General features: G+C 43.0%; 1 protein-coding gene and 1 pseudogene across 5 annotated transcripts in view; one reads left to right on the forward strand and one right to left on the reverse strand.

Annotated features, from left to right (window-relative positions):
* The window catches only part of LOC121167498, a 103569-nt pseudogene extending 98833 nt beyond the window's left edge, over positions 1-4736 (forward strand).
* A 15229-nt stretch (positions 4737-19965) lies between these two features.
* The window catches only part of LOC121167489 (ras-related protein Rab-18), a 43779-nt gene continuing 37843 nt past the window's right edge, over positions 19966-25901 (reverse strand). For 3 of the 5 annotated variants that reach the window (XM_040996933.1, XM_040996932.1, XM_040996931.1), the window contains 3 exons: positions 25170-25288; positions 24510-24576; positions 19966-21880 (listed from right to left, as the gene is read on the reverse strand). In XM_040996933.1, coding sequence (XP_040852867.1) covers positions 21705-21880; positions 24510-24576; positions 25170-25288 — 362 coding nt within the window. In that variant the 3' untranslated portion in view covers positions 19966-21704. The remainder of the gene's footprint in view (positions 21881-24509; positions 24577-25169; positions 25289-25901) is intronic. The other 2 variants (XM_040996934.1, XM_040996930.1) reach the window with 2 other exon arrangements.

Consider the following 25901-nt stretch of genomic DNA (forward strand, 5'->3'; position numbering starts at 1 on the left):
TTTACGATGCAAAAAAGAACAAACTAACCAGCCAAAAAAAAAAAAAAAGACAAAGAGGAAGAATTTTGGAATGATACAAGAAGATACAGTGTACATGAAATGTTATAGAATATGTGAATGATTCATGCTTAAGTCAATAACTTTGTATTTTATAATACATAAAGAATGTTACATATGAGATATTTTTAAAAATCCAAATCCCAACCTTATTAGTCTTGTGACCTTGGAAAAGTTGTGCCATTCTTATTCATTACCCTGTGAAGTAAAAACCATCACCTCCAGTCACCAGGTTACTGTGAGGCGTACTGATTGGTACCAGTATAAGCCAAGCACAGGACTCGGCACCCGCATGCCAGCCAAGAGCAGGCGTTTCTCTTCTTTGTTAAGAGTCTTGCTGTTCGTCACCCCCCCCCTTGAAACCTTGGAGCCTTCCACCCAAGGTGGGGCAAGCTCAGATCACCGCAGCTTGGAACAGGAGCTGGGCTCCCAGGGACCAGCCCACCACAAGAGCTGCTCCTGACCGCAGCAGCCCCTGGCTACCTAACTGTGACACTCAGATATGAGCCAAACAAACAGGATCATGCAATCCAACTTTCAGCTAACCAAGAAAACCTTAATCCCCCCAGAGATTTTATATATCCCATTTGATACCATAACTGAATTGAAAACTAGAAGTTGACAACAGTAATGCCTAAAGGTGAATGTGTAAGATTGCACAATCTGAAACCAAGACACATTCTTTAAAGATCTTCTACAAAGATGTAATATAAAGTAATATTACAACAGAAAGCATTTTTGATATAAAATACCTGGCAATAGTTACCTCACATAAAGTAGGAAAGTAGCTGAAAAATGCTTGTATTACTACAAAAGATTTGCAAAGAAACCAAGCAATTAAAGAACCCTTGAAAAGTCATGAAAAATCAGAAGAACGTGACAAAGGATGAAGACTGGAGGCTGATGACAGAGTGAGCCCCAAGTGGCAGAAACCATCACTGCCAGGTGAACGACAGTGCTACCCACGGCACATCCACACCATAAAACACTCCTGGAGCAAAAAAAAAGGGCGCTTGATACACCAACAGGAGTGGACCTTAAGACCATTATGGTGAAGTTAATACTAACACATCGCATGGGTTCAGCAGTGTAATGCAAGTAACGCTGCTGCCTGTGACGCTGGCACTCCACATGAGTGAGTTTGAGTCCCACCTGCTCTCCTTCTGATCTTGCTCCCTGCTAATGTGTCTGGAAGGTAGCAGAGAAAGGCCCAAGTGCTTGAGTATCACGTGGTAACATGTGGGATACTAGGATGGAGTTCCAGGCTGCTGGCTTTGGCCTGGTCCAGACCTGGTCGCTGTGACCAATCAGGGACTGAACCAGAGGATGGAGAGTCTGTCACTCGGTCTAACAAATGAATATATTTATAAGGTCATGTTCCTCTAAAAAAAAAAAAAAAAGATTTATTTTCTTTTTATTCCAAAGTTAGATATACAGAGAGGAGGAGAGACGGAGAGGAAAATTCTCCATCCGATGATCCACTCCCCATGCAGCTGCAACGGCTGGAGTTGAGCTAATCCAAAGCCAAAAGCCAGGAGCTTCTTCCCAGGTCTCCCACAAGTGTGCAGGGTCCCAAGGTTTTGGGCTGTCCTCGACTGCTTTCCCAGGACGCAAGCAGGGAGCAGGATGGGAAACAGGGCTGCTGGGACTAGAACCAGCACCCATATGGGATCCCAGCCCACTCAGGATGAGGACTCTAGCCGCCAGGCTACCATGGTGGGCCCTCTTTAATGATTTCATCTATATATGGCATGGCTGAAATGACCAAATCACAAATAATTAGTGGTAATTTAGGATTAGGAATGGTAGAGGAAAAGTGGGAATTATCATTAGGAAAAGATAAATCGGGAGCTGGCATTGTGGCACAGGGAGCAAAACCATGCCTGTGACAACAGCATCCTATACAGGGATCTGCTCAAGTCCTGGTTGCTCCACTCCCAACACAGCTCCTTTCTGGTGGTCCGCAAAAAGCACAGCAGGATGGTTGAAGTGTTTGGGTTCCTGCTGCCCTGTGGGAGACGAACTCCTGGCTCCTGGTTCTGATCTGGTTGTTGCGGGCATCTGGGGAGTGAACCAGAGATGAAAGATCTGTCTCTTCCTTTCTCTTTAAAAGAAAGAAAAAAAAAAGTGAAAGCCCTGTGGGGATGAATATTTCATTACAGGAGTGTTTATACTAACCTGTACACATGATACAATACCAAACAGGTATACACACACATTGTACAAATGTTGATCTTCCCAGGAGAGACTGGGTCATGGGCACAGGAGACCTCTTTGTACTATCTTTGCAATTTTTCACAGATCTGCAGTGATTGCAAAGTGAATTCCCTAAAAGTTTAATGATGGTGTGCTGGGGAGAGTTGGGGAAAGAGGGCAAGAGGGTGGGGAGAGAAAATGAAAATATAGCCAGGAAAAAAGATACAAAACATAGTTCCAACTCCAGAAGAGATTAAGGGGTATAACATATAAAGTTCAATAGTTAGAAGTCTGAAAATTTTGGGTAAATATTCTACTTTGAGGCTTTATTATTATAATAATAAATACTATTATTTATTATTATTTTTAAATAAGCTGCTTTTGATAGTCACATCGGGTTTGTTACTGAACTTCTTGGAAACTCCAGATGGTAAAATTCCTAGTGTCCACAGGAGAACTATGTATGTGTGTGTATGTGTGAGAGAGTAATGTCTCCTTCATTGAATCTTAAGATTTTTAAAATAAAATTTTTAATTTTTATTTTATTTATCATATTTTATTTTCTTAATTTTTATTGGAAAGTCGGATATATAGAGAGGAGGAGAGACAGAGAGGAAGATCTTCTGTCCACTGATTCACTCCCAAAGTGGCCACAACGGCCAGAGCTGAGCCGATCCAAAGCCAGAAGCCAGGAGCTTCTTCCAGGTCTCCCACATGGGTGCAGGGTCCCAAGATTTTAGGCCATCCTTGTGTGCTTTCCTAGGCCACAAGCAGGGAGCTGGATGGGAAGTAGGGCCGCTGGGACACGAACCAGTGCCCACATGGGATCCTGGAGCATGCAAGGTGAAGACTTTAGCTGCTAGGCTACCACGCTGGGCCTGGATCTTAAGATCTTAAGATTAATTCATCAGGCCCCATCAACATCCTCATGTGGCTGATAGATACAAAAGCTATCAAAAAACATGAGGAAATTGAATTAGCATTATTTAAAAAAATACAGTTCAAACAAGATACAGTCCAACAATGAAAAAAAGACAGTTTGGCAACAGAAAAGCTTCAACGAAATCCATTACATTAAATCAAACAAAAATCACACTTATATTAGTTGGTGGCTAAAAAAGAACCTGAAAAACAAGGGAAAGAGAAAGAAAAATCTGCTACTCGAAAGAAAAACTGAAGTAAGATATTAAAATAATGATGCTAAATCAATATTCCACATTAAAGGCATTCATTTTACCACAGTAAAAAAAAAAATACATTCAAAGGCAAAATAGTGTAAGATCAGAAACAGCTAAAATTCTTTGTTCTCATATATATTAATATGAACCTAGAAAATCAGAATCACTGAAAAGATTGGCATTAACAGCATATTTGGTGAGATGTTTATAATAAAAACAAACAGTAACTCTTTATTTCTTAAACATGGAAATGGGGAAAAAATACATCAGACACTGTAATAACAAAATATGATGATAAACTACCTAGAATTACATTCACAAATATAGCTGGAGGGTCGATATGAAAGAAACTCTAAAATTTTATTAAGGGACATAAAACAAGCACTGAGTTAAGTGGAAAGACACGCTACGTTTCTGGGTGAGGACTTTTTAAAACGTCACTTTCATAAATTAGTACATAAATTTAACATAGCTCCTGGGAGAATTCCAGAAGACTTTGTTTTGTAATTGGTAAAATGATTGCCAAAAGAGTAGCTGTGAAAAAAAAGTGAGGGAAACCTGATTTATAAATACACTGTAAATTAAAAGTTATGACTCTGGCATAGGACAACACTGGTGTAACAGAACCGATGGGACAGTCAGCAATCTATGTGGAAACTTCACTCTTTAACTCAGGAAGCAGCTGTGATCCATTCAGCACCGTGGCCTTTTTCTCTTCAACTGTCTTTCCTTGCACACCACGCTAAGCGCACACGCGCACACACCCTACTCCCAAACCTCCACGTGAAGCATATCTCTGCCTGCCTGACTTTTCAGATTCCACGAGAAACGCCCAGCCTATGGTTTTGGTTTCTTTTTCCTCTATCAATAATTTTTTAAAAAGTGATTAAAGCTTTTTACCTGAAAGGCGAAATTACAGAGAGAGGTCTTGTACCCACTGGTTCACTCCCAAAATGCTCCCAAAGGGCTGGCACTGAACCAATCTGAAGCCAGGAGCTATTTCCAGGTTTTCCACGTGGGCACAGGGGTCCAAGGACTTCGGCCATTCTCTGTTGCTTTCCCAGGCAATAAAAGCAGCGAACTGGATTGCAGTAGAGCAGCTCAGACATTGGATGATACCCGTATGGGAATCTGGTGTTGCAGCAGACGCTTAGCCCACTCTATCACTGCACTCACTTTCCTCTTGACCCAGTTCAGAGCTCTCAATTCATGTGCCCTTTCTGTTTACTTTCAAATAACTTATATATCTGTCTCCTAGATAATCACGTCCCAGTTGTCTTCCCGCAAATGATCTCCGATGAGTAATGACCTTGCTTTTCTGGTGGATCGCACCGCAGCAACCAAGAGGACATGAACATACCTGCCAAAAATCTACCGGCCTGGTCCTGTGTCCACATGCAGCTTCCGATCTGATACACAGGATGGGCTCTCTGTTCCTCTGGGAGACCACTACCTCTGTCAAGCAATTGGTCTGTCCCTGCTCCTCCACTCAAGAACTTCCACACTGGGCCTGATGCTCAATGGCTAAATCCTCACCTTGTACACTCTGGGATTCCATATGGGTGCTAGTTCATGTCTCAGCTGTTCCACTTCCCCTCCAGCTCTCTGCTTGTGGCCTGGGAAAGCAATCGAGGACAGCTCAAAGTCTTGGGACCCTGCACCTACATGGGAGACCTGGAAGAAGCTCCTGGCTTCAGATCAGCTCAACTCTGTGGGGAATGAATCTTTTTCTCTGTATTTCCTTCTCTCTGTAAATGTTTTCCAATAAAAACACACCTTCAAAAAAAAAAAAAAAAAAAAAAAAACAGAAGCAAAACAAAACTTCATTTACCAGTTTCCCTTCTAACTAGTAACTTTCCCACTCTCCGTCTCATCATTCCCCAAACCACACACACACACACACACACACACTCCTGTATCATCTCCAAGCCTGTCTGCTCCAGGATGCAGAAAGGATATCCCCTCTGCTCCCCTGGTCTCCCTTCCCGACTCTTCCCACCTACTTCCTCCAGGCTCTCATTGCATCTCCTCTTCCATCTCTCCCGGTCACTAACTGCCTCTATACTCCCAAATCAAAATGTGAACATTGTCTCTTTCCTATCAATTCCAGTACTAGGCGACAGGACCTAGAAGCTCCTCAGGCTTGAAACAGCTGTGAAAACAGGCTAAGTCACCTGTACTGAGTAGCGGGGTTTCTTCAGGGGGAATGGTATAAAGTATGTTAACATTACGGTGATATTGCCTGGCGAGGATTCTGTGATTTAATATGTGCTAAGCGCTTTGAACATGCCTGGCACAGCATAAGCATTCAGCAAGTATTGGCTGGTAGTACTAGAGCTGTTCTCTTCCTTGATTTTTTTTTCCTCCCATTTGCCAGTTGAAATCCTGAGTACCTTTTGCTCCTGATTTCTCTGGCAACCCCTTTTCGGCATCCTTCACTGACTCCTCCTTCTAGCTGTCTAAATTGCAAAAGGTCCTCAGGCTTATTAGCACTTCAGACATGTTCTCTTCCTCAGGGGCTCCCTAGGAGTTGTGTGTCTACGGCTTTCAGTTCCATCTGTGCTGACAAATTTCAACTTCCCAGGTCACTCCTCTTCCCTTGTGGCCTAGACTCTAACAGGCAAATCTCCTTTCAAGATTTCCATTTGGCAACTAAACTTTAGTAAATCCAAATAATTTTCCTCCCTCAATCTGTTTACCCTCTGTAAGAGTATCTACTTGCTTTGCTTTCTTTATTCTCATCTTCCTCATCAAGCCCATTTTCTGAATGTATCCTTGAAACTGGTTACTTTGTATCAACTCTTTAAGACTGACTGTAGGAGAGGCAAGATGGCGGCATAGGGTACAGACACATTTGATAAGATGGAGAATCTTTAGACAGGGTGAAGTACAATAAGTAGATTACAGGGAAAAAATAGGGTTCAGGCAGTAAGCAGGGGGTACCTGGAGACCCCCTGGACACAGGGAAGCTGCAGTGACGGGACAGCAGTGTTGCAGTGGACCGAAAAACCCACCAGCAGTCAGTGAGCAGCAACTCAGACCCCGGCGATCCAGGCTCTGGCAATCCGTTTCCAGCACCAGCCAGACATCCAGCAGTGGCCTCCACACAGCTCTTGTGACCGCCAGGTGAGAGCCTGGGTCCGTGTGGGGAGCTAGGAAGGCGAGTACAGTCTGGGATCGGACAATCAAGCTGAGTGACTGGAACCAGCCACAGGCAGAGAGAGTAGGGGACTCAGGGCACCATCTTGTGTGGAGAGGTGGAACGCGGAGTTGACAGAGCAGCACAGAGGAGGCTCCTTTCTGGCTGATCACATGGAACTGATCCAAGTGGGGAGGGTAGCACCAGCTTTGCTCCCTGCAGGGTCGGTGTGGTCCCTGGAGCTGAAAGCCAGCAGCCGCAATTCTCCAGCAGCATCCCGCCTGGCGCCATCTCAGGTAGCAGGGCAGCAAGTGTGGACCCCAAGTGAAGGTCCAGAGTGGGCGTGTTACTAGCTAATTGCACTGAGCTGAGCCCACAGCACCAGCCTTGCAGCCTGTAGGGTCTGTGTGGTCCCTGGAGCTGATGGCCAACAGCCCCCTGATCTTTGTTGGTGCCCCTATGGGCGCCATCTTGGACACTGTGGCAAGTGCTCCAAACACTGATAAACTGCAAGAGTAGCAAGCTATGCATGCGTTAATCCAGCAGCTCTCAGGTAACAGTGTCACAGGACCAGACACTGTTACACTGAAGGGAGGACAGCTGAGCTGCCCAAGAACTAAGCTGGGAACAAAATCTCCACCATCTTAGAGCACTGCACAGGCTCAGCAGGAAAATATAGTCCTGACAAGGCAGGCCACCAATTCCACCTCCAATAGTCCAATCTGTACTGTTTTTTTCTGTTTGTTTGTTTGTTTGTTTTGGCTGTATCCCATGTGTTTTGATGTTTTTTATTTCAGTTTGGTTCCTTCCAAATAATCTCTTTTCTCTAGTCGAATTCATCACGTGCTCATGAAGTATAAGATGGCATCATTTTTCCCAAGAGACGTCTGTGTTTTTTTGTCACGCATGTGTTGGTTACTCAGTGGCATGTTATTTTTTCAAGGTGCTATAATTTGTTGTTGATGTGGCTGTTCTAACTCATACTGGTTGTTGACCTTGTTTCATGGCTTCTCACTTATGGTAATGTATAGTGATGGAGTACTGGGGTCTATCATATACAGACGTGGGGGTACAATGGAACATGCATCCCTGCATCCAGATGAAAGATGGATTCCCAATGAACTGTTGGACAATGGGATGCTGGACTGTCTGACATTGTCTGTACCAACAATGTCGGAGTACACTTAAATAAGAGACTGATAGAATTATGATTCCTTATGAAGGACTACACTATTGTAACAAAATGGGAAAAATCTGATGGGGGATGGGAGTTTGGGGGGGAATCCCAGCCTATACAAAAATGTGCCACATAATTCAAAATTCAAAATAAAAATATTTTTTAAAAAAGAATTACAATTAAAAAAAAAAAAGACTGACTGTTGCCCAAGTGTTTGAGCTTGGTAACCGTGTGGCAATGTGGGAGGCAGTGGGACCTCTAGGAGATAGGATCTCTGCAGGAGCTGCCTTGTAAGGGGTGAAGGCAGTTCTCATAGGATCCCAATATACGGTCCTCAGTGAGCTAAACCCTTCCTGCTATCTAGCTGTCACCATGTCTCCTCTTTCCAACTCCAGAAATTGAGCTAAATAAATCTCTTAATGTATCCACTTCCAGGATACAGCAACAGAAAACAGACTAACCACACCATTCCTAGTCCAAAGCACCACGGTGCTTTAGTCAGGCCTTTTAATTTTATTTTGAAAGCCAGTTAGACAGGAAACAGAGAAAAAGAGACAGATCCTGCACCTGCTAGTCCACTTTCTGGGGAACTGCAGTAGCCAGTGTTGGGCCAGGACCAGAATCAGAGCCCATATGGGAATCCCAGCATGTCCAAGGTGAGGACTTTAGCTGCTAGGCTACCGAGCCAGTCCCAGGAAGTTTTTAATAATCTTGCCAGCACACTCTGCTATCAGCCTGGAAGAAAATAATCATCATCAAAAGCCATAAATACAAATAAGTCCAAGGCGAATGATTTTTTTTGTTTCAATAAAACATAAAAACAGATAAGCTAACAGCAGAACTATGTAATAACCCTGTGCACACAAAAACGAGGCAAAACAATTAAGTCAAATGACTGTCCTAACTTAGGAAAGTATCCCCAACACAAGGCGGCTTTTTTGCCCTCTCAAGAATATATTAAGAATATACTAAAAAGAAATAACAGATGAAAAATGAGATAAACTAAGACTAGTAAACAGTTCTGAATGCTAGAGTGCTTCTACATATTTATGCAAATGGAGAAAAGACAGAGGTCTCTAATGAGTAAATGAGGAGAAACAAAGAAGTCCAGAACATTCAAGCAGAAACCCTAAAGGAGGGTGGGCACAGGCAAGCTGCCTGGGAGATTGGGTGCCACTCAGAACATCTGTCAATGTCGGAAGAAAAGGAGTAACCCCAATATAACATGGGGTACCTCCTGGTCACAGGAATGTTCTGTACCCCATGGGATAGCATTTGCCCAAGGCACATATTGATTGAAACTCATCTCATCACAATGCCTTACAATGGATATAAGATATACCTCAATGAGGATCTAAAAAGTCCGCTAGGAGTTTACCCTCTACAGACATGAAAAGGACACAGATGTAATAGGTGGTTTTTCACTGTAGCTTTATTTGTAGTCACAAAATGTTGGTATCATTCCCCATCAACCACGCCAGCACACTGCAGCATCCTCAAGGCTGTTTCAATCACGCAGGTACAAAGAGGCAGAGCCCCACCCACTGAAGACACCCAGAGTCATCTTTTAAGCTCATACTGGCAAGATGAAAAACACAAGATTCAGAAGAGTATATATAGATTGCTTCAAGATAAACTCCAACCTGTCACAATGACTGTTCAGGGAGAGTGTAAGGACAGAATTGGGACAATGAGTGACTTTTTTGATAACAGCTTTTCACGCAAGACTAACTTTTCTTTTTAAAAAGCTGCTTCTTTTTATTTGTTTGAAAGAACAACCCAGCAACCCAGAGAAAGAATTTTCCATTTACTGGTTCACTCCCCAACATGCTCATGAATAGCTGGGGCTGTGGTTTTTTTTTTTTTAATTGGAAAGGCGGATATACAGAGAGGAGAGACAGAAAGGAAGATCTTCCGTCCGATGATTCACTCCCCAAGTGAGCGCTACGGCCGATGCTATGCCAGTGCGAAGCCAGGAGACTCTTCCGGGTATCCCATGTGGGTGCAGGGTCCCAAAGCTTTGGGCCGTTCTCGACTGCTTTCCCAGGTCACAGGCAGGGAGCTGGATGGGCAATGGAGCTGCCGGGATTAGAACCTACGCCCATATGGGATCCCGGGACGTGCAAGGTGAGGACCTTAACCACTTGCGCCACTGCGCCGGGCCCGCTGTGAAGGGTTTAAACCTGCCAACAGGCCCTGTGGTCACCTCGCCAGGGTGAGGCTGTGTTCTTCAGCTGAAGAGCCACAGGAGACAAGCTGGTGAGGAATGTCCACTTTATTATGCACAAGTTACAAGTTTTAAAGGCTAAGGAAGGGGAGGGCAGGAGGGCGTCTTCCAGCAGGCCCCACCCACCAAAGACACTGTAATTGGCTACAAGGCATATCTATTTCCCTTGACCTTCTGGTCATGTCAGAGGTCACGTCCCAGGTGTAGGGCTAGAAGCTGTGCCTCGTGTCATGGACAGGTAAGCAGCAAGGGATATATGGGATGCTGGGAGTAAGCCCCTGCACTGGCCCCAGAACCTTAGACTGGGCAATGTGCTATGAAACCTGGCAGGATTCTCAATGGGTGCCTTTGATTACAAATCCGTACATCATTTATTTCCAGTTCACTTTTCCAGGGACTTACTGCCTGACATAAATGGACAAAAAATAATGTGAAAAAGCAGAAAGAAAACAGGCAGAGTCTGCACGTTAAGCCATGGCCTGTGATTCTACAGCCCATATGAGCAACAGTTCAGGTCCTAAGTGCTTTACTTCTGATCCAGTTCCTGGCTAATATGCCTGGGACACTCAAGGAAAACGGTCCAAGTACTTAGCTGGAGTTCCTAGCACATGGATGTGGCCTGGCTCAGTCCTGGCCTTCCCGGCCATTGGTGGAGAGTGAACCAGTAGATGAAAAATCTCTTTCTTGCTCTCCCTCTTCCTCCCTAACACTGCCTTTCAAATAAATCTAAAAAAAGGAAAGAAAACATGGACACATGGTGTGAGAAGCTGAACCCAGATAAATGATTTGATGTTTTCCCAGAAATTTTTAAAGTTGTAAAAAGAAAAGGATGTTGCACTTCCTCCCCGTGAATTATAAAAACCCGAGACACAGTGATAAGGGGAACGGTCCCCCCCACCGCTCACCTGATCCTGATGAAGGTGATGAGAGCACGCGTGGGCTTCAGCGATAAGGAACAGAGCCTCCAGAGGTGAACTGGCCCAGGTGGGCACAGTAACTGGACTGAAATTAGGAGCCCTGCCTCACTTCAAGAGACCACACATTGCCATGTGCCACCCTCAGTTCCAGCCAACTTTTTACAAACTGCTCATCTCCATTAAAAAGAAAAAAAGATTTATTTATTTTTATTGCAAAGTCAGATATACAGAGAGTAGGAGAGAGGAAGATCTTCCATTCAATGATGCACTCCCCAAGTGACCGCAATGGTCAGAGCTGCACCATTCTGAAGTCAGGAGCCAGTAACTTCCCTCAGGTCTCCCATGTGGGTGCAGGGTCCTAAGGCTTTGAGCCGTCCTCGACTGCCTTTCCCAGGCCACAAGCAGGGAGCTGGATGGGAAGCTGGGAAGCTGGGCTGCCGGGACTAGAAACGGTGCCCATATGGGACCCTGGTACATTCAAGGCGAGGACTTAAGCTGGTAGGCCATCAATCCAGGCCCTTATCTCCATTTTTAAGTTATACATTTCAGCTTACACAAAATGACAGAATTCTTACCAATCTTTTGAAATTTCGCAAAAGCATGACATTAACAACAGCAACAATAACAAAACACAACAGCCCAATCTCACTGTGACTATACAAGACACTAGGGAGTGTGGAGAGCTGAGCGGCGTGGTGATCCAGGGGCCCTGGAATTGCCAGACACTGCCCGAGGTCAGTCTCAACCACTTGTCAGAGAACTATCCCAAATACACCAGAGAAAACAAATGCCTGCAATTTCTGCTACATAAACATAACTGTTAAGATTACAAGCTATATATTTTTTTGAATTTTTGAATTTTGTATGGACTGGGATCTCCCCCCCCCAAGCTCCCACCCCCCAACAGATTTTCCTCATTTTACTACAATGGTATAGTCCTTCATAAGGAATCATAATTCCATCAGTCTCTTAACAAGCTATATTTTTTGACACTTTATCTACATAACTAAAGAATTCCTAGTTTAAACCACCAAGTACCCAATTAAACAGACTAGGTTGCTGGATAGACTTAGAAAAGTCTATAGTTTATCCTTATCAGTGACAGACAGACTTTACTTCAGCTTATTTGCTTGAACTTACTATTGTCCCATACACACACGGCAGGTGTTGGGGCAAGCAGGAGAGATATAAGGGAGGGGAGGAGGAGGAAGAGTGAAGGGGGGAGAGAGAAAGGTGAACAGCCTGGTCCATTTGCTGGCCCACCTCCCAAATGCCTGCAAAAGCCATGACTGGGCAGGCCTGAAACAGAGGCCAGGAGCTCCACTTGGGTCTTCCACAGCCATGGAAGGCAAACAAGTACTAGAGCCATCACCTGCTGCCTGCCAGGATGTGCACTAGCAGGGTGCTGGGACTGGGAACCAAGCGAGGACCCGAATCCAGGCACTCCACAACATCGGGGGTGGTGACCCAGCAGTATCCCAGGCCAAATGCCCGCTACTGCACAGATTCTGAACCTTGGATAACCTATATTCTATCTACACTGGAAAAAAATCCTAGAAGAAATCATTTTTAATTTTTTTTAAATAAACTTCTATTTATTTGTTAATACAGGCAGAAAGAGAAGCAATCAGTGAGTAAATCCATTCACTGGCTCACTGCCCTGGAGCCCAGAGCAGCCCACTGGTTTGGACCAAAGCAACTGAACCACTGTCTCACAGGTGGCGTTAGGAGTCCAGTCCGCACACCGTCACTGCTGCCTCTCAGCAAGCTAACTTCAGGAGCCGGAAGCAGGCATGGAATCAGGGCACAGATGCGGGCTGTAGGCATCTTACTGCCACACCAAATGTTCAGCTCAGAAGGGCTGATTTTAATAAAGTACCTAAGAAGAAAACTATACAAGCATTTTTCTTAAAAGAGATAGAATATGAATACAAAAGATATCCTAGCATCCTAATGGCAAATCTTATTAAATGATCAGCTTTCTCAGACTACAGAAACACTGCATGATTTTAATTAAAATCCCAACTTCTAAGCCAAGGAATTTAAATGATCATTTAAAGCCTTAAATATGCAACTGTTTCAGACAAAAAAGACAAGTCACTGAGTGAAGATGCAGTAATGACAGGTTGGTGTCTACATCACAGCATAAAAATCTCCTTCATATGAACACACTAAAAAAGCAGGCCTCACAAAGGGACACATAGGCAGGGTAATCTTTAAGATGTTTATGTTTAGGGGTGGCTGTGGTGCCTTACAAGCCACAAAGGGTGTGGCCTACGACCCAGAAGCCATCAGAAAGCCACCATCAACTCCTGTGTTTTTCCAGGCCTCCAGCCAGTGGACAAAATCTATGGAACCATTCTGAGAAGGGATTTTGAAAGGAGGAAAGTAAAATACACTGGATTAAAGAACAATTATGCTGAAATATATGAACCCGCCTAAAATAGAAGGCCAAAGCGGGGTACATAAGTCACAGGCATTTCAGCTAGGACAACAGTTCCCAGCTCCCTGGGGATGGCTGGTGCTGACACAAATGGTTGTCTATGTGAATGAGACAGCTTCTTATCGGGCACCATAAATAGAGGCAAATTTCAAGTTATAGGAGTATTAAAATCTAAGAAGTTAATTATAATTCAAAATAAAAGTTAAGATGCTTGTTTAAGCACATACAATCTCGGTTCTGGAGAATCCACAAGCCAAAAACCATAGCATAAAAACAATTTTATAAGAAGCCTTAGAGAGAATCAAGATGGCAGAATAGGGTAAGGACATATTTAAACAGACGGAGACACATTAGCCAGAATGAAGCAGAGAGGGGACATTCTAGGAAATAGGAGAAGACAGAACAACAGCAGAGGGGCACCTGGAGACTGACAGACACAGGAAAGCAGCGGACACAATGGTGTGGTGTTGCAGTGACTAATATCCCAGTGGCATTCAGTGAACAGTGATCTGAACTCCACCAGCAGCCAGAACTCCACCAGCAACAAGGTGGGAAGGGACATTCACTGGATCTCAGGAGGTGAACCCAAAGAACTGCTCATCCTGCTGGTCTGTTTGATTTGACCAGGAGCAGAGACAGAGCGGCAGATCCCAGATGGGCAGTGCAGGAACAATGTGAATTTCACAGCCCCACACACCCCCTAGAGACAAATCAGGCCCCATTATGTATAGGGAGACAAAGGCTATGGGACAGGACTGACCACCAACAACTTAGCTATTTTGGACAACAACTTTAGCTATTAGGTGTCTTCCCAATCCTGGAAACTACTCAAACCAGAAATGGCAGAAAGGTTGTACAGAAAACTGTACAGGCTCAACACCGTATCACAGGAGATGGAAAGTGGTAAGCCAGGAGCTGGAGCTAAGGAGACCACAGTGGAAGTCTAACATAAGAACCCAGACCTGAAACTTGCTGGAGGGAGTGGCACAAGTGACTGCAAGCAAAGAGCCATGTACCAACTGCAATAAGTAAAATCGAACTGTAGACCTGTGGGTGACACAGCTTAGAAACCTGCCCCAAGGAGAAGACTCTGCTAACCAGAAGTACAATGACCAAGAGCAAAAGAAGAGACAAAGGCACAATGAATATTACTGAAGACTCCCCTGCAAAGGAGCAAAAGCTTTTGCCAACCTCAGAGTTAACTGAGGAAGACATCGAGAAAATGGGGGATACAGAATTCAAAACACTTTAAAATTTCTTATCAATAACAAGAAGCAAGGATAGAAATGGATCAAATGAAATCGGATATACCAGAAATGAAGAATACAGTTGAGTAGATTAAAAGTACAGTGGAGACCCTCCAAAACAGAATGAAGGAAGCAGAATAAACAATCTCAGAACTGGAGGGTACTTCCTGTCATAATGGGGAGACAATCAAAAAGCTGGAAGCAGAGCTGGGTCAAGCTGAAAAAAGTATTCAAGAACTGAAAGACACTATTAAAAGGCCAAATATAAGAGTTACGGGAGTCCCAGAAGGTGCAGAAAAAGAAGTTGAGTTTGCAAATGTATTTAATGAAATAATAAGGGAAAATTTCCCTAATCTAGAGAAAGAATTGGGAAACAACATCCAGGAGGGATACAGAACTCCCAACAGGGTTGACCAAAAGCAATCTTTACCCAGGATAATGCACCCAGCAAAGCTTTCCTTTGTCTTTGAAAATGAAATAAAATTTTTCCACAGTAAAAAAAAAGTTAAAAGAATATGCTTCTTCTAAACCTGCTCTACAAATGATGCTTAAAGATGTTCTCTAGACAGAAAAAAAAGCAATAGCATTCACCCAAACCAAAGCCAAATGTGAAAAACTTCCCGGTAAAATAACAACAGAAGACTAAATCAACCAATGAACAACCTATTGCTAAAATGACAGGACCAAATTACCCCATTCATATTAACCCTGAATGTAAATGGTTTAAACTCATCAATAAAATATCATAGATTAGTAGACTGGATTAAAAAATAAAACTCATCTATTTGTTGCCTGCAGGACACATATTTCATCAACAAAGATCAGCGGAAATTATATCTCAAGGATTTTGATTTTTTTTTTTGTTTAGTTTCATCTCTTCAAAATACTTTCTCATTAAATTTTTCAATGCGTTAGGGTAGGGGTTGAGGTAGGTCATACAGCAGCATAATTTTCTTCAAGAAGATTCTTGATTTTCTTTTTCATTTCTTCAGTGAAACATTAGTCGTTCCGTAGCATGTTATTTAACTTCATGACATTTTAAATTTCTGTTTTTCTTCCTACTATTGACTTTGTAATGTGACTTTTCATTTACAGGGATATACAGTAACTGTGTAATGGAGACTATCATATCCAGATGTGAGGATACAATGCAGTATGCATCTCTACTTCCAGATCAAAGATGGACTCCCAATGAAACTGTTTACTATATCTTGACAATAGGATGCTGGACTCTCTGCCATTGTCCATGCCCACAATGATGGACATATGACTGTTTATGAAGAACTATACTTTACAGTAACATAAGGGAACTCAGACAGGGGAAGGGGACTTGGGAAATCCCAGGGCTTATGATACTGTATCATAAAATGATGATGATGATGATGATGATAATGAGTAAAATCAAAACTAAAACAAACTTTGATCCATGCATCCAACTCTGATATTTATTAAAAATATGTATGCACAAGAGTGTTCATCCATTATGGTACTATCTCTAGTAGCAATCAAAGAGGAAACAAGCCCACGTGTAGCAGGAGAACGGTGGCAGAAGAAGCCATAATATATTGATGTCTTGGAAGATCAATGCCACACAACCATCAAACGGATGCTGAATCATGTGAGTTGGCTGGCTAAGACTTTCAGAATTTAGTTTTATGTAAGAAAAGCAACATGCAGACATAAATAAGAACCTGACCCTATTTTTATGAAGCACACAGTTTACATAGAAACGTACATGAAATATCCATATGGGCATATGTACATGTCTGCATACGACCATCAAGACTTGGAGAGATGCAGAAAGCAGACCACACATGGCAGGCCGCAGCACTGGGGGTGTGGGGAACGGCAGGAAATTAAACAAAAGATCATGATACTTTATAAATCAAGGGATCCTTAAAATAGCACGCTCTAAGTTAACTCATTTACACAGTTTTCTGTGTATATACTCATAATGAAACACATAAACATAAAGTTAATGTAAATAGTTACTTAAGAGTAGTAGCTTTCCAAGACATGGTTTACTTTTTCCTTCCTTTCTGCAAATAAACATTGACTGAACTTAATGTGCAAAGAAGCCGTATAAATAAGAAAAACACACCCACTCACACAGCATATATTTGGTTTTAAGAAAAAAAAAAGTGAAACCAGCTTAAACCAAAAAAAAAAAGGAATTGATGGACTCACACATTGGTCGAAGTTCAGAAACAAAGCTCGCTGTAGGGCCCAGGAGAGCTGAAATTCCAAACGCAGCAGAACTCTGCCCGAGCCTCCTCCCAGCTTTCCTGACAGCACCACAGCCTGCAGCCTGCTCAGGATGATAGCCTACAGCATCCCACCTCCGAGGAAGCGTCTTCCACCATTCCTCAGGACGGCCCAGCAAACCTTGCGCCTCAGGTGCCTGCCCTAGAGTGGGCAGCTTTTCCTGAACCGCGGATTACTGGGGAGGGGGTCCTTGAGTCAAATTAGAAAACTCAAAGTAACACCACTCACACTTCAAACTCGGCATCTGTGGCCAGGAGGGGCAGGGCAGCAGGCCAGTTCCCAAAGAAAAGGCAGGCGGTGTGGGATCAGTAGGCAGTGCGGCCTCAGTGAGAGCAGATGTTGGAAGGCTAATCACACAACACATATGAGGCAGGAATGAAGGGAAACAATACAAGCATTCTGTAAGGTACTAAGTCCTCAACCTACCCAGTGATCTCAAATTGTAAATGAAACTATATCAATTTGCTACTTACCAGGTTGAAAAATACACAGACCCTGTACCTGTACGCAGTAGATGACTAATTGCTAAGGTGATGATTTTGTATGCGCTGCAAAAGACATTCCCACAGCTCTGAGACTTGGCTCCATCAATCCATGCTGTGACTGTTTCTGGCAAAACCAGGTGAAGTCTACAGTTCATTACCCACAGTAGGGCTCGAGTCAAATCAACAAGTCAGTTATTTGAAAGGGATGTTTACAAAGAGAGAAGGAGGGAAAGAGAGATAGACATCTTTTTACCAATACTTGTTCACTCCCCAAATGACTAGACCAAAGCCAGGAGCCAGGAGCCAGAGAGCCTTCTGGGTCTCTCTTGTGGGTCCAGGAACCCAAGAACTTGAGCCATGAGATGTTGCTTTCTCAGGCTCATTAGTGGGGAGTTGGATCATGAATGCAACAGCTGGGTCTTGAACCAGCACTTATATGAGATGCTGGCTCCACAGGCTGAAGCTTAACCTCCTAAGCCACAGCATTAGCACCTAAAAAAGTCTTTCTCAACATGATTAAATGCTTTTATTCCTTTCATGATATAAGAAACACACATAATGGGGGAAAAAATGTCTCCAAAGCACTACAAGAAAATGGATCCCAAGGCACAACAGCATAACGTTGAAATGACAGAGACTTCAGGCTATAATACCTGAAGTACTGTCCCTGTTCACTAAATATATATATGTACTCCACTGTACTGAAAGATAACAATGAAATTAGTGTCATCTTACAAGCAGAGTAAGTACTGGTGTAAGAGCTATGTCAGCCCTTCCATACACAACCACGTATATTTCTTCAGTATGCAAACCATAAGAAGTCAAAGCCAAGTTTAACTTCACTGTACTGATGTCAACACCAAGTGAAAGCTTGTAAATACAATTCATTATTGTAAATGAAAACCTCTCCCCACATTTCATTTTGGGCAGAGAGTGTTTCAAGAGGCTACAGTTGTGGCACAGTGCATTAAGCTGCCAACTGCAGACACCAGAGTCCCACACGGGTGACACTTCAAGTCATGGCTACTCCACTTCTGCTCCAGTTCCTTTACACAACTGGGAAAGAAACAAAGACCAGACAGAAGCTCCTGGCTACTGGTATTGGCTTGGTACAGCCCCAGTAGCTGCAGTCACTTTGGGGAGTGAAACAAGAGCTGGAAGATCTTCTGCCTTTCATTTTGTATTTATTTCTATAAAGATATATCTATTTTCATTGGAAAGGCAGATTTACAGAAAGATCTTCCATCCACTAGTTCACTGCCCAAGTAAGCCAATCCCGAGCCAGGAGCCAGGAGCCTGGAGCCTCTTCCGGGTCTCCCATGCAGGTGCAGGGTCCCAAGGCTTTGGGCCATCCTTGACTGCTTTCCCAGGCCACAAGCAGGGAGCTGCGTGGGAAATAGAGCTCCCAGGACACAGACCAGAGTCTAAATGGGATCCCAGCATGTGCAAGGTGAGAATTTAGCCTCTGGTCCATTGTGTCAAGCCCTCTTTCCACCTTTCAAAGAAATAAATCTTTAGAAAGGAATGAAAAGAAGAAAGGAAGGAAGAAGACTGCTTCCAGACTTAATTTGTTTTCTCTAGTGTAATTACAAACGGAAGTTAGGGTGCTATGTCTTAACTTCGTATCTTTTTAATATCAGTGTTTTTTATCTCACTCTAGAAGGTAAAAGAAAGGGAAAGGTTTGTTCTGTAGCTCAGTCGGTTAATCCCCCAACTTCAAGTGCTGGTTTTCCTCCCAGCTGCTCCACTTCTGATTCGGCTCCCTGCTAATGCATCTGGGAAAGCAGCTGAGGATGGTGTAAGTCTTTGGGACTCTGTACAACTGTGGGAGACCCAGAAAGACGCTCCTGGCTCCTGGCTTGGGGTCAGCTCGGCTCCAGCTGCTGTGGCAGCTGGAAGTGAACCAGTGGATGGGAAATGAACCACTGGATGGAAGATTTTTCTCTTTGTAAATTTGCCTTCGCACTAAAAAAAGAGACCACTCACTCCATCCACGACCTTCGCTGTACCACAAATGGATTTGACAGCCACGTTTACATCATGGTAATGTGTTCTATGACCTGTGATGCAGAAGCGTAGGAATTTCCTTGACTGTATCAAAACAAGAATCCAGAGGCAAGGAGCAATGCTTGGCATCTGGGCTACCTCTGGAGTGAAACAGCCCAGCTGGGACCCAGGCAGGTGCTAGCCGAGTGATGTGACCACACGCGTGCCTGAGCTCTGCCCCTTCAGCGAGCATCGCCAGAGCACCCACCTCAGGAAAAATGTCACCGGACACCCGCAGGCATTCACTAGAAGCTAGCTATCACCAAGAAACAGAATACTTATTTTTTAAGTCTGTGTCAGAAGTCCTAGAACTCAAAATACTATGTTGTCCTTGCTGTAATTAGTACCCCTGCAAGAGGTCTTTCTAAGATTTCTTTAAATGACTTTGAACTTGATGAAAGTGCTTGATTTTAGCCATTGTAACTATCTCACGATACTTCCACTAAATTTCTTCTACTAAACTGCAAACAAAATGGTAAAATTAAAGCTCCATAAAGTAAAAGAATCTCTCAAGACCAGTACATTCAAATGGTTGCCAGCTGCTGAGGAAAGTAGTAGGGAAATGTATACTCCCTGTGCAAACGTGTCTAGGGAAAGCAGGCTGTATTTATTCAAAAACTATAAAAGGTTACAATATAAACCTACCAAACAAAATTGATCTGCTATTATTAATTATATTCAAGTGACCCAGAGGTGTTCACATTCTGCACAAATCAGGGCAAACATCCAGTGGACAGATATTATTATACAGCTCACACCGATGAAAAGTCTTGTCAACACAGACTCCTATATAAATACACAAAGTTAGAGTTTTAATGGAACATGAACAAATTCTAAGTACATGTGTTAGCTACCTTTCTTTAGCATTATATAGAGAAGTAAATTTTTTTTTTATTTAGCAAAAACATACAGAACATATAAATCTTTAACCACATGTATTGTTGACTAACAAGTGCAAACAGAGTAGAACGTGAGGTTTCTTAGTGTGGGGACATGAACTTCCGAAAGAATCCAACTTGAAGTAAATTGACTTACACACACATTGCAGGAATCACTCACAAAACATTTATCATTTGCAATTGTATACAGAGAACAAACTGCCCAGAAAGTAATACTGGACTCTTACTGAGGGGTAGCATAGTGACAAATTACTTATTTAGGGGCTTCAAATAGCAAAGATTAATGTAGATTAAATAACATATGAGTGAAAAACTATACAGTGTACAATAGCAAGAAGTTAAAAAACTGAATACTGTGGAAAAAGTTATTAGTCTGTACAAGCTGTGTTTTGATAAACTACTGGTTACTCGTTGCAATAAATTATCAAGGTTTTCATTGCAACAGCATTAATTTTCCCATACACATCAGAATCTGGAAGTAAAATATCTTTCTCAAATTGTCATTTAGTTTTTTTTTTGTCCCTAACCCTCAAAACAAGGAAACAGGTTTTGAACATCAACTGCCATTTATAGAAACTCATAAAATATGGATACTTATTAACATTACATGAGCCAAAACAGAGGAACCTGGACAAATGCTACCAACACTTATAATGAGAAAAAAAATGGTTCTAAAAGTGATAACTGTGACTGCAGTTACAATAAGCATACTACGTCTTTCTGAAACCTTGCTGTGGTTCTGCAGATACGTGAACTCCAAATGCTGTGCCGAGGCCCTTGAGTCAGACAGACAGATCAGAAGATTAAAACTCCAGGCAAGCAACTGAGCTAACCACTGAAGAAAATTAAAAAGTAACTTCTTCAACATATAAATACTCTTTCAGAAGCATCATCGGGACAAATAGACAGTCAATAATAACCGGCCTGTGCTACATTCTGTGGCGTAGTGTTGTTTAGTACCAGAGGAGAGTCTCGACGCCCTAGAAAAGCTGTCAGATCGTGCCCTGTCATTCCTGAAGGACGCCTGTGCATCACCCGGGCTCCAGAGCTCTACGCACCGAGGGATCCAGTCACGGAAAGGAGTACTAAAGCACAAAGGAGGAGATCAGAAGCAGACCTTGTTTCAACATATGCTAGATAGATGGATTTTTTTTAAAAAAAAAATGACATGATAGATGTAAGTCATAAAATCAAATGCACTCATAAAGGTACACCTATTTTATGTTACATAAAAAAACTGCAGACTGTGCATGCTTACCGTAACATTCTACCTGGGAAAGCCGATGAGTGGGATTTCTTGCAATTATTTACTGCCATGATACAAAACAATTATGTGCAAACTGCAAGGCCCCCACAGAGCAGTTACAGAGTATACACACAGAAGGTGCTGCTATCTGACGGATGGGCAGAGATGGAGCTTCCTCAAGTTTACAGCACAGAGCAGTAGCCACTGCAGGCGCCAGCTCCCTGGCCTTCGTCCCTGTGAGACAGTTTGACTCCTTTGTTCTGGGCCTCGCTCTCCCACAGTCCAGGCGTCTGTATGATCTTTTCCACGAGCTCCTCAAAGGCACACTGGACACCATCACAGGTTTTTGCACTTGCCTCTGAAATTCAAGGGAAAGTGTCACAGTATATTCTCTTCTGGCCTAGTCCCTTGTTGTTCTGAGATGTATGCAGACATAAACATCACCCCACAAATACATGAAGAACTATACACTCACAACCTCTCTCTACAAATACAACGTTACATTATTGAGTTTTCCCCAACTCTCAAACCTGGGCTAAATTGTATCCAGAAAAATACAAGTTTATGTAAGCCCAAGATTTCTCTGACAGAACTGGAACTTACAAAGGCTTACTAAAAAATATCCAGGTTTTCTCCTTAGCACAGCACTTCATTCTTAGCAGTGGGTTAGTCCTACTTCTCCGAGAAGCTACAGACAGCTGGATAACATGACAGACATTTCAATCTGTGCTCCTGAAACCCCGCCATTCCCCGGTGACGACCTTTTTTCATTCTCTGTGCTGCCTATTTGTTCTTTCTTCTCAAAACTCTTCTCCCTCAGCACGTAAGCCAGCTTCACGCTGAGAAAAAGAGAGGCAGCCTAGTCAGAACCATCTGAGCAAGTGATCTAGCTGCTTCGCTCCTGGCACCAGGCATGAATTGCCCCTGCTGTTCCTGGAACTCCCCATCTTCCCCTGCACTGAGGCATCATAGCCTATCCGCTGTGTCACATCAATCAGCCTAAGCGTCTCACTTGCCATCTTACTAAAAACCCAGCTTGCCTGTTAGCCCACACAGCCTTCTCGCAACCACCTCGTTTCTTATCACTCACTTTTCTTCACTTTCGTTCACTGATATTACACTCTCCTGGTGACCCTTCTGCCACAATAGCACGTCACTGATGGCCTCATCGTGGCACTGCTCCTTTTTGCTGACTGCTAATTACCGGACAACCCAGGATTGGATATTCAGCCCTTTGCTGTCCACACTCTTTCCAGAAGTGCTCACTCCAATCACGCCAATGATTGGAACATCTGCTGAAGACTGCCTCCTTACATCTGCCAAGATCTTGCTTTCCCACTCGCCTACCCCAACCTGCTCTCATCTCAATCTTCCACAACCCAAATAAGGGCGGGTCAACCTATTTAGCTGTGGACTCTCTCTTTTCTAAAAGTCCACACCCAATCTAGCATACAGCCTGTCAACTTTACTTTCAAAGTTTCTCCTAGAACTCCCGACTCACTACTATTCTGTAGTTAAAGCCAGCAGCACCATTCACAGGAGACACAGCAAGAGAACTAGCTTCTTGCTTCCAAGTCCGATAGTCCGTGTTTTACAAAAACAAATCTTTTTTATCATATCACATTGCCACTCCCATGCTTTGCACCACAACTGTGATAAAACCCATTTCTTTACCAGATCCTGTGAGGCTCAGATCTCCCAGCATCACCAGTCTCCCCAGTCTATAGCGTTCTTCCTATTCCCCGGCTCTCAGTGGCGCCCACCTTGGGCAATGCCACACATCTCTCAGGTTTCTCCCCAGAATCACCCCCTCAGCAGTCCCAGACTCCTCATTCTGTCCCCCTGTCCAGTTCCATTGCCTTCACTGCACTACTTCTTTGACCGGCTACTACAATGTAAGCTCCCTGCGGGCATGGAGTTTGCCTATTTTCTTCGTTTTTCTTCCCTCAGTGATCAATAAACACTGGACAGACTAACATGGAAATGGGGACGCAGAGAAGTAGGCAGTAAACGCGGCACTCGGTTCCCTTTCTGAAGATTCCTCACTGTGCTTGCAGCGCTTTGATCGATACAACTTGTTGCCAGGTGCATCTGTAGGTTCCTAATAACTTCAATACCGTGAAACAACTCAAACCAGTAAGGTCTAGGTTACCTCTCACACCTGTGACAAGGCACAAGGACTTACCAAAGCTCCCCAGGTGACTAACACAGAGCTTTGCTCAACTTTTGCTCTAAAGCATCAGACACTAAATATTTTCTGCTCTGTGGACCACACGGTTTCTGTTGTAACGACTGAACTTGGTCATGTAGCAACCCGAGCCGGTATGCAGCCTGGGCATGGCTGTGTTTCAACACAAAGACAGGACCATATTTAGTGCCTGCTGTCTTTGGCCAATCCCTGATCCACCATTTATCTCAAAAGGTAATGTGCATCTTTACCACATCTTGCTAAAATGCAGAGTTCAGTTCACCAGCTTAGGGTGGAGCCTGAGATAAAGCCAGGCATTTCAGTTAACTCCCTGGTGGGGCTGATTCACCAGCCAGGCATGACAAGTATTACATGACTTTACATAACATAATCCTACTTTATTTTCACAGAAATAAAGATACAAAACCTCATTCTGCATTTAGACTTTTAACAGGAGATAACTGTGAGATGAATAAATATGAAGAAAAAAATTTAGTTACCGCTCCATTTCAACATCTCCCTTGGTGCTGATTGCGTGGTGTTGTAGGCTAAACTTCTGCCTACAGTGGTGCTGGCATCCCCTAACAGTGCCAGTACGAATCCACGCGCTTCCATTTCTGGTCCCTGCTAATGGCCTGGGAAAGCAGCAGAAGATGGCCCAAGTGCTTGGGCCTCCCATTTGAAGCCACTTCTGTGTCTCTCCTTCTCTTTCTGTAACTCTGCCTTTCAATCACAAATAAAATAAACTTTTAAAAAAAAAACCCTCATCAAAAGGAAAGATACTTATTTATACACCTACCTATAAATAACATGGAATGCTTTCGTGCAAACTTCAGACCTTCATTTCTGTCAACTTCTCGGTTTTCCTAAAAGAGAAATTCAATGATGAAGAAAAGTCACCAGAAAGAGCATAGCCTGAAGGGCAACCTAGGGTCTGTGATCCCTGCTGAAGTTACCTTTTAAAATAGAAAATCTTGTTTCTCCCCATTTCTTACAGAATCAACGTATCAGTTCCCATCTCCTGGAGTTGCTGTCACACCAAATGCAAGGAGACGTAGCTCAGACTAACTCCACCTCTGAGATGGTGCCCAAGATTTTAGCTTATCAGAATGGGAGGAGGAAGCCACCATCACACCTTTCTGATGTCCTTGTTGTTCTGAATACTGCTAGACATTGCTGTTCATTGGGAATGAGTCCCCCTTTTTCTCTAATCTTTCTCCCCCTCCCTGAGATGGTGTATAAAGGATACATCTTCAACCATTTTCTCAGGTCTTCCTTTCCTGTCACTAAGACAGGAGCCCTCTTTCTCTTTTCTTACATAAATCTTGTTTTGCACACTAAAATTGTCCACATGAAAATTCTTTCATGTGAGACAAGGAATGAGGCTGCTGACGTCTTTTGCATCTAATTCTCCACAACAAAAATACAGAAAACCCAGATGCTGTATCTTGCTGCTTACCTTGTCAATTTTATTTCCAACTAGCATGTTTACTATGTCATTTCTTGTACAGTATGTTTCCAATTCATTTAGCCAATTATCCAGTTTAACAAAGGTGTCCCTTCGTGTGACATCATAAACTGAAACAAAAGAAGTCATTTATTGCATAAGCTTGAGAAATGAGAAGGCATGTCTTTATATTTCTATGATGTAAGTAGAATTTAACATTACTATATAACCAAGTTTGGTTTAGGTTAGAATTTCAATGCTTAATCATGCATAACTGCTGAGCCAGATGGAATAAACAAATGTTTTTAGAAAGACCACACAGGAACATGGCCCTCGAACACACACTCTTATAGTAATAAAATTATAATCTCTGTAGCATCTGAAAACCAATTAAAGTAAAACAGCTGTTTCCATTCATTATGATAAAGGAGGCCTATCCAAAATCCAAAGTGTCTGGATTTAGGGCAAAATTAAACAATTATTACATTTAACTTAACTATTTAAGACCCTGTTGACTTATTTCTTACAAGGATCAGAATTTGAAAATCTGAAAAGATTACAGCACAGCTGGTCGGCAGGATCCTTATGTATTTTTCTCTTGCATTATAATGAAGAAGTTACTAATTAAAGCTTTTCCAAATTTAGAGATGCTGAGCCAAAAGTATCAATATCAAAAAGAACTCTCTCTGCAATTGATCAGTATTAATTTTAAATAGCTTCATAGGAATATCAAGAACAAGCATT

The sequence above is a fragment of the Ochotona curzoniae genome, unplaced genomic scaffold (assembly GCF_017591425.1).
Source record: "Ochotona curzoniae isolate NIBS_2020 unplaced genomic scaffold, NIBS_Ocur_1.0 patch378, whole genome shotgun sequence".
Lineage (NCBI taxonomy): Eukaryota > Metazoa > Chordata > Mammalia > Lagomorpha > Ochotonidae > Ochotona > Ochotona curzoniae.